Source organism: Lagopus muta, chromosome 1 (assembly GCF_023343835.1).
Source record: "Lagopus muta isolate bLagMut1 chromosome 1, bLagMut1 primary, whole genome shotgun sequence".
Classification (NCBI taxonomy): domain Eukaryota; kingdom Metazoa; phylum Chordata; class Aves; order Galliformes; family Phasianidae; genus Lagopus; species Lagopus muta.
The window spans coordinates 79,315,809-79,329,041 of NC_064433.1; the positions used below are offsets into that span (position 1 = coordinate 79,315,809).

Sequence of the window (13,233 nt, forward strand, 5' to 3'; positions counted from 1 at the left end):
CAGCCACAGGGAAGAGAGGAGTAAAGGGGGCAAGTGAAGCAAGTAGAGGAGCTGTCACCCTGTAATAGCTATACCCCCATTCAACAGTCTCCACTGTATGTAACATGTCTGTGTCCCCCATGGGCAGTGAAGGGAAAGGAGAACAGTTGTGTTGTCATCTTGGTGTGAGCACTCTTATCAATCTTCTTTAGCTTATAGGAACTTACCATCATTAAGATCACATTCCCTGTCTCAACTATGGCTTATGCGCAGGTTAAAAAGCCATGGGCAGGACCTAGAGATGTCACACACAAATTGCTTCCTTAGAAAACCTGACTTGAAAAAAATCCAGTTTCATCTTTCTTTCCAAAAATATAGGCAGGACTCAGGGAAGATTAAAAAGAGTATAAATAGCAGACAGAAAGCAGGTGGTTGGCTGCAGGGTGCAGGAATGCCTGCTCAAGGACAAGCCAGAGCACAGCCAGCATGACTGGGGACTTTCACTGCAGCTGCCTTTGTCTTTACAGAGCTGCTGCCCTTTGAAGAGAGTTCCACTTGACCAGCCTGAAACCTCTTGCAAATCAGGTAGATGAGAGATCAAGCTTTCTCTTTTTGCTGCCTGTTTCATGCCACCCCATCCCCCACTCCCCCCCCCATCCCCCCTCCCATCTGCTTCCAGTTTTCTCTTTCAGGATCCAGCCAAGAACCTGCATATGAAGCTGGTGCATCTTTCACAGGTGTTGCCTACCATGCGTGCAGTTTGCGTATGTGTGAAGGGAGGTGCTTGGTAGTGAAGGTGATTCTCAGAAGAGCAAGCACACCCAGAATGCCCTGCAGAAAGTCCATGGGAGATTCTAGGGCAGATGGCCTCCCTTCTCTACCCAGTCAGAGACCCAAGCAGGGGATCAGTGTGAGCACCCTGCTGCAGCTGTCGCATTCCCCGGGCCTCAGCATGTAGAAAATGTGTCACGTGAGATTTGGCATGGGGCAATGTACTCCTCTGCCTTCCAGGCCCAGCACAGGCAAAAGCCAAGTGGCACCTCCTTCTCAGAAGGCAGATTTTGCCATTATAGAGACCAGCCCTACTCCTTCATTGCTGGTTGAAGTCACCTCTGTCACTGAGAGAGAAAGAAAGAAAAAGGCAATTATGTGGCTCCATAAGAAACATGGCACTGGCCATTAGCTAGACTGACGCAGTGTTAGAGGACATATAAAGCCCAGAAGCTTGGCCCAAGATGCGTAGGTGAATTCACCTTCTCTCATTTTCCCATCAGCTTTATGACATCACTTGCCCCATTTTCCTCTTGACTTCTGTTTCTCAGTCTGTAGCCTGGCTTACAAGCAGCTATACCACAAGCAGAGAGTTCAGTGCAGCTTCAGCTTGCACACCCTGATGGACTTTCTGCCAGCCCATAGCAAACATTCTGGAATCAGAAGCCCAGTGAACAGTACAGAAACACTGCTTTCCCCTAGTTGAGTGCCTCTTGCTGTTAAGCACACATTTTGCTAAATGAGAAAGAGATTCAGCCCAGGCTGGGAGACAGCGTTGAGTCCTTGCTGAACTGGGGATTTGGATTTTCTAGGTGAGGTTGATATAAACAGGAAGAGTTGTTAGCTGCACGGCTAGGGGATAGACAATAAACAGTTTGCGCAGAAACAAGCAATGGTGCTTCAAAAGCATTTCCAGATGAGTGTGGCTTCTCAGAATCGTCTACACCACGGTAGCTCCCTAGGGCTGGCAGACCTACAGTGGAGCTGGAGCTGTTGGAAAGCAGCAATGGTCTTTTCACTTTGACTTTTCTGGAAGCCCAAGGTCAGCTGCCCTGTTCTTTGCTGTCATGTTCACTATTCCTGGCAAGATATTCAGGAAGAGCTTCCTAAAAGTAACAGTATATAGGATCAAAGAAGCTTGAGATATCCTTTTCCACATTTAATCATTGATTTATGCCCACGCTACTCACTAGGAAGGAGTCTAGGAAGGAAACAGGGCTTTTAAGACTTTCTGGTACATGTACAAAGTGTTACCAGTATTTCATCAGAAAAAATATTAACGGGAAGGCAGCATAAAGTTCTTGTACAGATAGACTAATGAGCAAATACAATGGAAATATTATACAAATCTCTTGAGAGGTAGAGGGAAGGAAACCTAATTTTCCATGTCTCTGCATGATGATCCTGTGCTTGATGTTAGGAAACAGGAAGCAGATAAACAGGAAAAAGAAGAAGGAGCTGGCAAAGAAAGTGCAATAGGGAGAGTAGGTCACCCAGTGCAAATGTACTGAGTGGTTCCGATAGACATTTTTAACAATAGCAGGAAAAAGTCTGAAGAGGGTTCCACTTCAAGTAAATCTCGGGTCAAATGATGGGGATATTTAGCCATCCATCAACTTCTGTGAAATGTGGCAAAAGGAAACGTTTATTGCTTAGTGTATTGTTTTAATGAGATGTTTGCATTGTTTTGTTTTTGTAACTATGCTACTCTATTGCCTGTCAACGTTTATCACAGAATCATAGAATGGCTTAGGTTGAAGGGAGCCTTAAAGACCATCTAGTTCCAATGTCCACGCAAGTGGCAGGGTTGCCAACTGTTAGATCAGGCTGCCCAGAGCCCCATCCAACCTGACCTTGAACACCTCCAGAAATGGATCATCCACAAACTCTCTGGGCAACCTGTTTCAGTGCCTCTGCACTCTCTGAGTAAAAAATTTCTTACATCTAACCTAAATCTACCCTCTTTTAGGTTAAAGCTATTCCTCCTTGTCCAATCACTATCAGATAGTGTAAAAAGTTGGGCTCCCTCCTGCTTATAGCTCCGTTCATGTACTGGAAGGCCACTATGTGGCCTCCCTGGAGCCTTCTCCAAGCTAAACAAGCCCAAATCCCTCTCTCTTTGATCATCTTTGTGGCCCTCCTTTGGACCTGCTCCAACAGCTCAGCATCCTTTCTGTACTGGGAGCCTTGGGCCTGGACACACTACTCCAGATGGGGCCTTATAAGGGCAGAGTAGAGCCAACCACATCCCTCTCATTTGCTGGCCACTCTCCTGATACAGCCCAGGATACCATTGGCCTTCCGAGCTTTCTTGGGCCTCTCTTCCCTCCAGGGCTTTCTCCCATGTCTCCCTGCCAAGCAGTTCCCTGAAGACTTCCAAGTCTGCTCTCCTGAAGTCCAGAGTAGCAAGCTTGCTGCGCACCCTCTTTAATACCCTGAGGATATTGAACTCTGTCATTCCGTAGCCACAGCAACCAAAGCTCTGTCCTTGAGCTTCACATTACTTACCAGCCCCTCCTCACTGGTGAGGACAAGGTCCAGCATAGCACCTTTTCTCATGGGTTCCTGTATCACTTGGAAGAGGAAGTTATCAACACATTCCGGGAACCTCTTTGATTTCTGGTGCTCTGCTGTATTGTCCTGCCAACAGATATCGGGGTGGTTGAAGTCCCCTATGAGGACCATGTTTTGTGAATTTGAGGCTGCTCCTATCTGTTTATAGAGAGCCTCATCCACTTGGTCTTCCTCATCAGGTGGCCTCACTATGATGTCACCTTCCTCTGCCTTCCCTTTAACCCTAACCTATAAACTCTCTGTCAGCTCCTCGTCTATCAGCAGGTGGAGCTCCATAGACTCCAGGTGGTCAATGATGTAGAGGGCATACCACTCCCCTTCTCCCTGCCTGTCTTTCCTAAAGAGCTTATAACCTATGCCATTGTAGAAGGCCACTGGGTTGGTCAGGCACGATCTGTCCTTGATGAAGTCACACTGGCTGTTTCGGATCACTCTCCACGTCTCATGGATCTGCTCCACAATCTTCTCGGACACAGATGTGAAGCTCAATGGCCTGTAGTTTCCCAGGTCTTCCTTTTTCCCTTTCTTAAAAATGGGAGTCATGTTTCCCTTTTTCCAGTCACTGGGGTCTTCACCTGACAGCCAGAGAGTTTTTCAAATATGATGGAGTGACTTGGCAACCATGTGAGCCAGATCCTTCAGGTCCCTGGGATGCATGTCATCTGGCCCCATGGACTTGTACACATTCAGCCTCATGAGGTGGTCTTGGACTTGCTCTGCTCTTACACTGGGAGTGATTTTGCTCCCCCAATACCCGCTTAGAAGTTTGGGGACATGAGAAGCATGAGAAGCCTGACTAGCTGTGAAGACCAAGGCAAAGAATTCATGAAGTACCTCAACCATCTCCACATCTGAGGAGGCCAGCTTTCCCTTTTCAATTTTATTAGGGCAGATATACTCTCCTTTGCCTTGTCTTCTGCCAAACGTACCTAAAGAATCCTCTCTGGTTGTTTTTCACATCCCTTGCCAAATTCAATTCCATCTGTGCCTTGATTTTCCTGGCTCCATCCCTGCACATCCAGACAGCATCCCTATATTCTTCCCAGGCCACCCATCCTTGCTTTCACAGCTTACACTTTCTCTTTCTTTCCCTCAGCCTGATCAGCAGGTCTTTGCTCAGCCATGCTGGTTTCCTGCCTCATCTGCCTGATTTCTTATTCTGGATGATGAAGAGCTCTTGTGCTCTCAGAAGGGCATCCTTAAAGTACTGCTAGCTCTGTACGTTAACATGTTCTCTTTTTACCCTTCCATTTTGCCCAGCTACAAAGCAAACCGAACAGGGATGGAGAAGGGTGTTCCTGTCTAGTTCTTGGAATGCTTTGCAGCCTATTACGTTTCTTGAAGATATTCACAGGGCACCCACATACCTATCCTTTGAATTGCCTACCACAGTTGGTAGGTGACATAGGGGTAAGAGCAAAATTACTATTATGAGCAATTGATGTAACTGAAACCAAAGCATCATTGAAGTTAATAATGAAAGTGGTCGCTGGAGGTCCTCGGAAGACGCCTTACGGCTGGGCCTGCCCCCTCTTTCACACAGAAAGACCGCGGATCGCCGTGAGACGCCCCCGCCCCCAACCGCCGTCGCCCGGAGCAACGGGGCGGCCCGCGCCAGCCGGCGGGAGAGACCCTTAGCGGCCGGGCGGGAGGCGGGATGGCCGCGTCGCGCTGCCCGGCGTGCGCCGAGCCCTGCGTGGAGCCGCGGCTCCTGCCCTGCCTGCACTCGCTGTGCGCGCCCTGCCTGCGGCGCCTGGGGACGCTGGGAGAGCCGGGCCGAGCCGCCGCCCTCAGCGTGCTGTGCCCGCTGTGCGACGCCGAGGTGGCGCTGCCGTCGGGCGGCCTCGGGCAGCTCATCCCGGACTACACGGCGCTGAGGCGCGGCGGGGCCGCCGGCGCGGCGGGGTGCGACCTGTGCGCCGACGGAGCGGCTGCGAGGCGTTGCCAGACCTGCGGGGCGCGCCTCTGCCTCTTCTGCTGCCAGGCACACAGGTGAGGGCGGCGGGGCTGCCGGGAGCCGGCCGAGGCGCTGTAGCCTGCTTGGAGGTGGGCTGGGGAGGCTGCCCTCACGGGGAGCGGAGGGGCAGCGCTGAGCCTTACGGTTCAGCGACGGGGCCCGAGGGAACGGCGTGGAGCTGTGTCAGGAGAGGGGCAGCTGGGGGTTAGGGACAGGGTCTGCACCACAGGGCGCTGGGCATGGAACAGCCCGCCCAGGGCTGTGGTAGGAGGTTAAGATGCTGTGGGGTCATTTCACTCCTGAAACGTGAGTATGTACAAAGGCACTTTTAGGTGGAATGGCAGGCCTGACACTGACCTGACCTGACTGCTATGGTTGCCACCTCCCGATGCTCCTAACTGTTGTGCCCACGGATCCTGCGTGCACTCTCAGCATGTGTGTGAGGCCAGGATCCTACAGCAGTAGTGCTATAGCTTTGCCATGTGCAAGTCATTGTGGAGTTTAGTTCTGTTGGAATGTAGTTTCTGTTGGAAACTGAAGAAAAGGCGGGGGAGAGATTTTCACCTCAAAGAGAGTTGTGTCACTTGAGCAAGAAGAGGTAGGGTTCTGGTAATGTACGAGCAGAAGAGGAGGGCAGTGCTGCAGAGGAGAAATGACCAGAAGCCTGAACAGCCTTCTGAAGCAAAGAGGCAACAGGCAGGGTCAGGAAAACCTTCAGTAATGCTGTCCCAGGAAGTTACAGCCAGGGTTAATCAGCTTGGCCTACTCACTCCATGTTTTCTGCCTTTTTCTGTTTAACAGCAAAGTCTTTCCACAGAAAGAATTGAGGCAAATTCCTCACCTCCCTTCTCCCTGCAGATATCAGTGCCTGTGAGGTGGCTCTGATTCTCAGTTACCTTTCCACAGGGCTGCAATTTTCAGCATGCCATTCTGATGAGCTAATGCCTTATAGCCCATGCAAGCTGCTGAAGAATAATGAACAGAGATGTTGAATAGCAGCCCACTGCATTGACAGAAATAGCTGTGCAAGGTATAAAGCAGTGGGAGGACTGTCCCAATGACACACTTCTGGCCATATTTCTTGATATCATTTTTTCACCCCATTAGCATCTGCAGACTAACACTTGCTTTCTCTTGATGGCAGAGCAGAACCAGGGCCAAGAAAAGCAATTTTGAAATGATTTCCTGCTGCACAAGGAAGATGTCTAAGGATCTGAGTGACACTGTTGTGCCTCTTGGAATAAGTGAGATAATCTTAGGTGAAGTCTGGGAAGTGTAAATGTGGAGGATGTAAGCAAATACTGCTAGAAAGCACTGAAAATGTGCTGTACCTGAGGGAAATTGCTGGGAAGCAAAAGGAATAGTGTAATGGGCCATGTCTTGCCATATGTCGAGATTGCCAGGACAACACTAGAGCTTCACAGTACTTTTTCACTGTACTTTTCACTTTTTCACTTCACAGACTTTTTCATTGTTTGTGGCTCAGAGTTCCCTCTGCAACTGCCAACAAACAGCTTATTTATGTACAGTCATCAGTCCAGAAGACAGAAAAGAGAGATGGCTTTCATTCCCAGTCAGTAACTGGCTACCAGTGTCCAAACTAACAGAAAATGGAAACATTCCAGTGGAACTATGTGTCATGGTGGCTATCTGGTTAAAATACGCTTTGTGTCCAACCCCTCATATCCTCTTAGTGGCATCTAACCAAAAGGAAAAGGGGGTTGACTTTCAGAACAAACATTTTACCACAGACTGTTGCCTATTCCCTGAAGTAGATTTTCCCCTGGAGGGTCATTTAGAGCTTCTTTGCCTCTGCAGATCTAACACTGGTGAAAATCATTGGGTTGACACCACCTGTTTCTATCTAAAAGTAACTGTCAGTGAGCAGTTCTGTTTAATACAGCTTCTGCCAGCTCTCACTTAGCAGTGCACGCCTTCCTCCTGTTGGCTTTGTCACAGTGGGCTCTGGAGGTGATTGCAACCATCCCGCTCCTGACAGGCTCCATGGAGGGGCCGCTGGCAGTAGCAGCCTGGCAGCCTGTTCCCTGGGGTGTGTGACAGTGGTGAGGCACACAGTTCTTGTATCTGAAAATAGTGCTGACGGCATCTGGGGGGCCTGAGAGCAGCTTCTAATGAGGTCTTTACAGATGGTGTCCTCTTTTGTGTGGAGCCTTGTTCTCAAGAGATGCAAGTCCTTCATGCAGTATGAATTTCAGGGGAGACAGGAGGGAGCAGTGCACTTTGACTTGCAGACTGGCATTTGTAAGCGTTCTTGGATGTTTCATATCCAACGTGCATAAAGTTCTGTGGTTGCTCCCTTCTAGGAGACAGAAGAAGACTGCCTCCCATGTCGTGATGGAGCTGGAGAGCACCAGGGATTGCAGCCAGGCTGAGAAGCCTTTCTTCTGCCCTTCCCATCCCTCAGAGGAGCTGTGGCTGTTCTGCGAGCAGTGTGACCAGCCTGTATGCCAGGATTGCGTTGCACAAAGGCACCAGCAGCACCCCTATGACTTCACCAGCAATGCTGTGCACCGGCACAAGGACTCCCTGCAGAAGCTGCTGAGAAGCACCCAGCAGCGCATGAGCACGTTAGAAGATGTGCTGAGCCAGACTGATGGTGTGGGCAGTGCCATCCGTGCTCGTGCAGAGGCCGTGGCCGCGGAGATCAGTCTGTTTGCCAGAGGATATGTGAAAGCGATTGAAGAGCACCGGGACCGGCTGCTGAAGCAGCTGGAGGACCTGAAGGTGCAGAAGGAAAACCTGCTGCACTTGCAGAAGGCCCAGCTGCAGCAGCTCTTGCTGGACATGAGGACAGGCGTGGAGTTCACAGAGCGCTTGCTGACAAGTGGCTCAGACCTGGGAATCCTCGTCACCAAAGGGGTGGTGGCAAGTCGACTGGCAAAGCTGAACAGTACTGCTTACAGCACCCACCCCAGAGAGGATGACAGCATTCAGTTCTCTCCCCAGGAGAGGGCAGGGCAATGTCAAGGCTATGAGGTTTTTGGGGCCATTATCTGCAAAGCTGTTGATCCAGCCAAATGTACCCTGCATGGGGAAGGTAACAGGGTGCCATACCACTGGTTACTCCCTGAAGTCATGTTTCCATTCTCTGTGTCTGGGTGGGATGCAGCTGAAGGCTGTATTGGCTTCTTGTCTTTACAGTTTCTGAGAATGCCCAGGGAATAACTGGCATAGGTGGTTCCATGGATGTTTGCTTTCTAAAGACTTGGGGCAGAGCCAGCAAACAGATAATGCTCAGACTAGCTCTCAGGGTGAAGCCACCTCTGGCCTGCGCAGCACAGGTGGGCAGACCCAGAGCTCACTCAGTCCTTTCTGTGTCACAGTGCAAGTGCTGAGGTCTCTAGGGCTCTGCACTGTATGGTGGTGTGCTCCTTCCTGGGTGTGTGGGGCACCTTAAAGCCCATAGGGAGGACACCTGCTGGGCTCAGAAGTGTAGGCAGGTGGCCACCTGATTTGTGCAGACCTCTAGGAAGCAGACCTCTAGGTAGTTATTTACATTTTCCTGTGGGTGGAGGGAGCCATATACCCTATTGGTGGAGTCCTAGGTGTGCTCTAGCAGGATTAAAATACTACCACATGGGTGGGAGATAGCAGTTGTGGTTGTTGAGTCCTTTCTTTTTCTCCACCTTCCAGATCTCTGCAGTGCCCATCAGAATGAGCTGACAGGCTTTACCCTACTCTGCAATGACACCATGGGAGAGCAGATGGGGAGAGGAGGAGAAGCTGTGATGGTCACCATCACCCACAAGGACAAGAAGGACTGGTGGGTATTTCACTAGACAACTCCCCAGTCGCTGAGTTTGCTTCTCTGTCCCCCTTATCCCGACTCCCTCCTTGTTTGGACAGGTTTAAAGAAGTCCTTCAACATCTGAAGAAGTAAAGGCACAGTGGTTTTTCCCACCAGTGTAGCAGTGGTTTCTAGCAGTTGTATACAGTGTGGAGCTTGACACTGTTGGCTCGTGCTTGTATTGAATCTTTTAGTGGTCTGAGGCTTCTTAGAGGATTCAGCTTACAGTGAGTATTGCATAGCGAGCTGTTGCTGCTTCCCACCCCTACCAGCAGCCACCTAGAGCTCCTGCTTTTGTTAAAACCTGATGAGCGTACAACATTGCAATGCCAAGAACGATCACTGTGAGCCATCAAGCCCCAGAACCTCTGGCAGCTGATGGAGGTGCCTAAAATTGTGTTCTGGAGAAAAAAGCATTGCTAATACTTCATCACACTTTCTCCTGTTGTTGCAAGTGTTGAGCACTCTCACATCCTTGGGGGTTTTCGGGTGCATACGCTGCAGCTGAGTCGAGATGCGAGCACAATTGTTGCAGGCTTTCTTCTTGGTGGGATGACCTGAAAAGAGACAGGATGCTAAACTTCTCTCATATGAGAAAGTATTGATGTGCTCATACAGAAACAGAGCTGGGTACACAGATGCTTGCCAGTGAAGGATCATTGTTCAAGAATATTGCTCCTTTGTACCTTCATTAGGTGTACAGATGGTACGAGGAAGTGTACATGTAAGGTTTATGTGGCTTTTGCTTGGTAGGGTAGAGGTTGCTGTGGCCACATTAACTCAGTTTCCTGTTCATATGCCTAGGCAGTTTCTGCATCTGTTGCTGAAAGCTGTCTGGCTTCAGTGTGAGGCACAGCAGCTGCTGAAGAGCCTGAAGTATCAGCACGCAGTTCATGGCAGGAAGTGATGCAGGCAGCCATATTTGATGTGATATAGTGGGGGATGGAGAATACAACCTATTAATCTGTGAGGCTATAAATGGGGCACAAGAGACTAAATGGTAGAGATTAGGAAGATTACCTCCCTCTTTAAAGAGCTGCCTGCTAATTTTTTTGTGGAAGGCTCTTTCTGTGAAGTAGGCAATCAGCTCCCAAGTAACTGGATTATGTTTTTTCCTGTCACTGTCCACAAGTAGTGTGACACCCATTGAGCTTCATTTTGGGAAGGGGAATTGGCCAGCAGGGACCTAAAGCTCCTCAGAGTGTCACAGAAGAGTTGAGGTCAGTGTATTTGGGGCAGTAGTTGAAGTGATTTAAACCTACCCTGTTTATGTCCTGTTTTCCTCATGGGCTCCTCTAAAAGTAAACTGTTCTATGAGACTATGTGTTTACCCCCTTTTGGAGGGCTCTTATCAGATGGGATGATCTGACCTGCAAGTGTTCTGTCAGTCATCTGCTCCTTCAGAGCTCTGGGTTACTGCAGATCCTTGCAGCACAGCTAGCTTTGTGCAACTTCCTCTGTATGTGTACTGCAGCTCCCTGTAGCAGGTGTGTATGAAAGCTACTCAGTGCCTGAGCATTGCTTAGGCATTCTGTCAGGCTCACTCAAGAACCACAGCTGCTGAACAGGGGTGAGGATGAGGACTTGACCAGAAATCTAGGGCCAAAGAGCAGTTCACAGGTACAGCAATTTGCTGTCAATCACTGATCTCTTGGGCTTCTCTTTTTCTGTTCATAGTGCAGTCAAACCAACAGTGTGTGATAATGGTGATGGGACCTACCATATTTCCTACAGCCCTGAGGAGCCAGGCTTGTATGCTGTCTGCGTCTATGTGAAAGGGCAGCATGTACAGGTAGCAGTTCTTGTTTGTTATGCATTGCTTCTTTACATACTTCTCCTTTCTAAGTATTTGCTTTAAATCTCTCTAAGAGTTGGTTCTATCACTTGGCAGTTAAGACATGTCTCAATGATCTGTGACTGACAGGATCACCCAGCTTCTTTTTAGAAATGCAGACGCAACGTTGGGTAGCATGCACTGCAGCAGCTTCTCTGCTTGCTTGTCCTCTGCAGGGCTCTCCATTCATTGTGATGGTGAAAAGCAAGTTCCGCAAGCACCAAGGCATGTTCCACTGCTGCACGTTTTGCTCCAGTGGAGGAAAGAAAGCTGCTCGCTGTGCCTGTGGAGGGACTATGCCAGGTGAGTGTGCAGCTTTCCCTCTGCTACTGCTATCACAAGGGTTTGTTGCATTCAGACTCACAATGTAGATAGGTGTGAATAATTCTAGCTCAGCTCCTCCCTTGCTTGTGCACCAGGACTGTGATAACTTGTGCATGTACCTTCTGGTAGGAAGGGACTGCAGCTGTGAGAAACGCTGCAAGATGTGTTGAAGGTTTTTAAAGGACATTCCCTGTAAGAGACCTGAGTCAGCTCTGTGGGAGATGTGGAAGGGCAGCTTCATGATCATCTGTCAGCCCTTCTCAGTGAGGCTGAGCGTGACTGTTCTGCTGTAGTGCTGCCAACATGGCAGCTTCCTGGCTGTGCCACACAGCGTCCAATGTTTGTTGGAGAAGTCTCATTCCTTGTTTAGGATGAGAGCTCAATTGCCGTATTTGTTTAATCCCAACCAGTTTCCTTGACCTTGGCCTGCATGTTTCATTGTGCATCCTGCATGTTTTTATTACACAATTTATTACACAGCCTCTTCTCTGTTGTTGTTGTTTTTTTTTTGTGCTTGCTCTGTATCCAGCTCTGGCCATAGCAGCTGGCAGGAGGATCTGAAGGCCCATGTCTTGTATTACTTGGCAGGGAAGAAGACAGAAGTCTTCAGCTTTCCCCAGTGATTGGAAGGGGGAAATCCCTCATGGTTGTTCCCTTTTCTTTATGGGACTCTGTCAATTTTGGTTGTAAATACACGTGTGCTTTCCTTTCTTAGACAAATCCTGGAGCTGAAGCACCCTCTGAAAGCCACTGGTGCTGGGATTTTCTGGCCTTTTAATTCAAGTTGACGGTGCCACTTCTCTTGCAGGTGGGTACCAAGGTTGTGGCCATGGACACAAAGGTCACCCTGGATGTCCCCATTGGTCATGCTGTGGACAAGTCAAAATGAGCTCGGAATGTCTGAGTGCGTTGCCCAGCGACAGATCACAGAGGAGTTTGCTCAGGACAGTGGAACTCTGAGCAGCCAGTTGAGCCTCCCTGAGTTCAGGGCCTTCCTACTGGCTGCTGAATGAGCACATGTTGCAAGGATCCCCACAACTACTGAAGAGCCATCTTGCCAGAAAACAACACGGTGATGGGTATGAACTGAGAAAGGAGGGTGAGGGAAAATAAAACTGTGCCTTATATTCTACCTGGGGTGTGTATGCAAGGTTGTTTTGTGCCTAAACAAGAGCAAATTCCAGGAATTGTACCAGTGCCTGCACTTCTGACAACTCAAGACCTGTGGGTTCATGCTCTGAGAGGAAACTTGGAGCTACCTCATAAGAGGGTCAATATGTGCCTCATTCTGCATGACAGACAGTCTGCTGTCCTTCTCAAAATGGCCAAAGCTGCTTGTTGGGGCACATTCCAGAAAGTTTGTGTTCATGCTTTGGAGAGGTCTGGCAGCCTCAGAATGGCTTCTGCCTTTACCTCAGATACCCAGCTGGATTTTGGCATTGTGTGTGTGCTCATAGTACAGTTCACTTCCCTGGAAGCCACTGTTCTGTTTGCAGCTCTCCTATTTTTTCCAGGTGAGCTGGAGTCTCATTACACTCTCCCCACAAAGTAGGAGGAAGGCAGGTTAGTAGTTTCACTGAAAGAAATTTGAAGAAAACCCATGGCAGTGATGGGAACAGGAACTGCAAAGCCACCTTTTGTCCACAGAGATAGTGTGGGGCGCAGCATTGCTGGGAGTGATACGGGATCCAGGAGAGCACTCAGCTCAGTCAGTATGACTATCTGTAGGAGTCATAGGTACAAGATTGCAGTTATCTGTCCCAAACAGGAAGAGCAGCATGCATTTGAAGCAGAACTTCTGGATTTGTCTTTCATGGCCCTGGCAATGCTCTCTCTTTAGAATGAGAGCTTGTTCTAATTTCTGCATGGAAGGGAGGGCTCATTCTCCTGGATTTGTATGATTGCTGCCAACCCATGGTTGGGAAAGTAACATCTGTGATAGGAAGAAGAGGCACTTAGTGCCTGCTACTTGCCTGGGTGAAGCAG

The 13,233-nt window shown here is 49.3% G+C and overlaps 1 protein-coding gene across 1 annotated transcript; it reads left to right on the plus strand.

Annotated features, from left to right (window-relative positions):
• Positions 1-1,201: 1,201 nt before the first annotated feature.
• TRIM45 (tripartite motif containing 45) lies at positions 1,202-12,385 on the plus strand. The gene is made up of 6 exons (XM_048927634.1): positions 1,202-5,316; positions 7,606-8,339; positions 8,936-9,065; positions 10,767-10,881; positions 11,100-11,226; positions 12,056-12,385. The coding sequence occupies exons 1-6, from the start codon at positions 4,982-4,984 to the stop codon at positions 12,205-12,207; spliced, it is 1,593 nt and encodes a 530-aa protein (XP_048783591.1). The 5' UTR covers positions 1,202-4,981; the 3' UTR covers positions 12,208-12,385.
• The last annotated feature ends 848 nt before the right edge of the window (positions 12,386-13,233 follow it).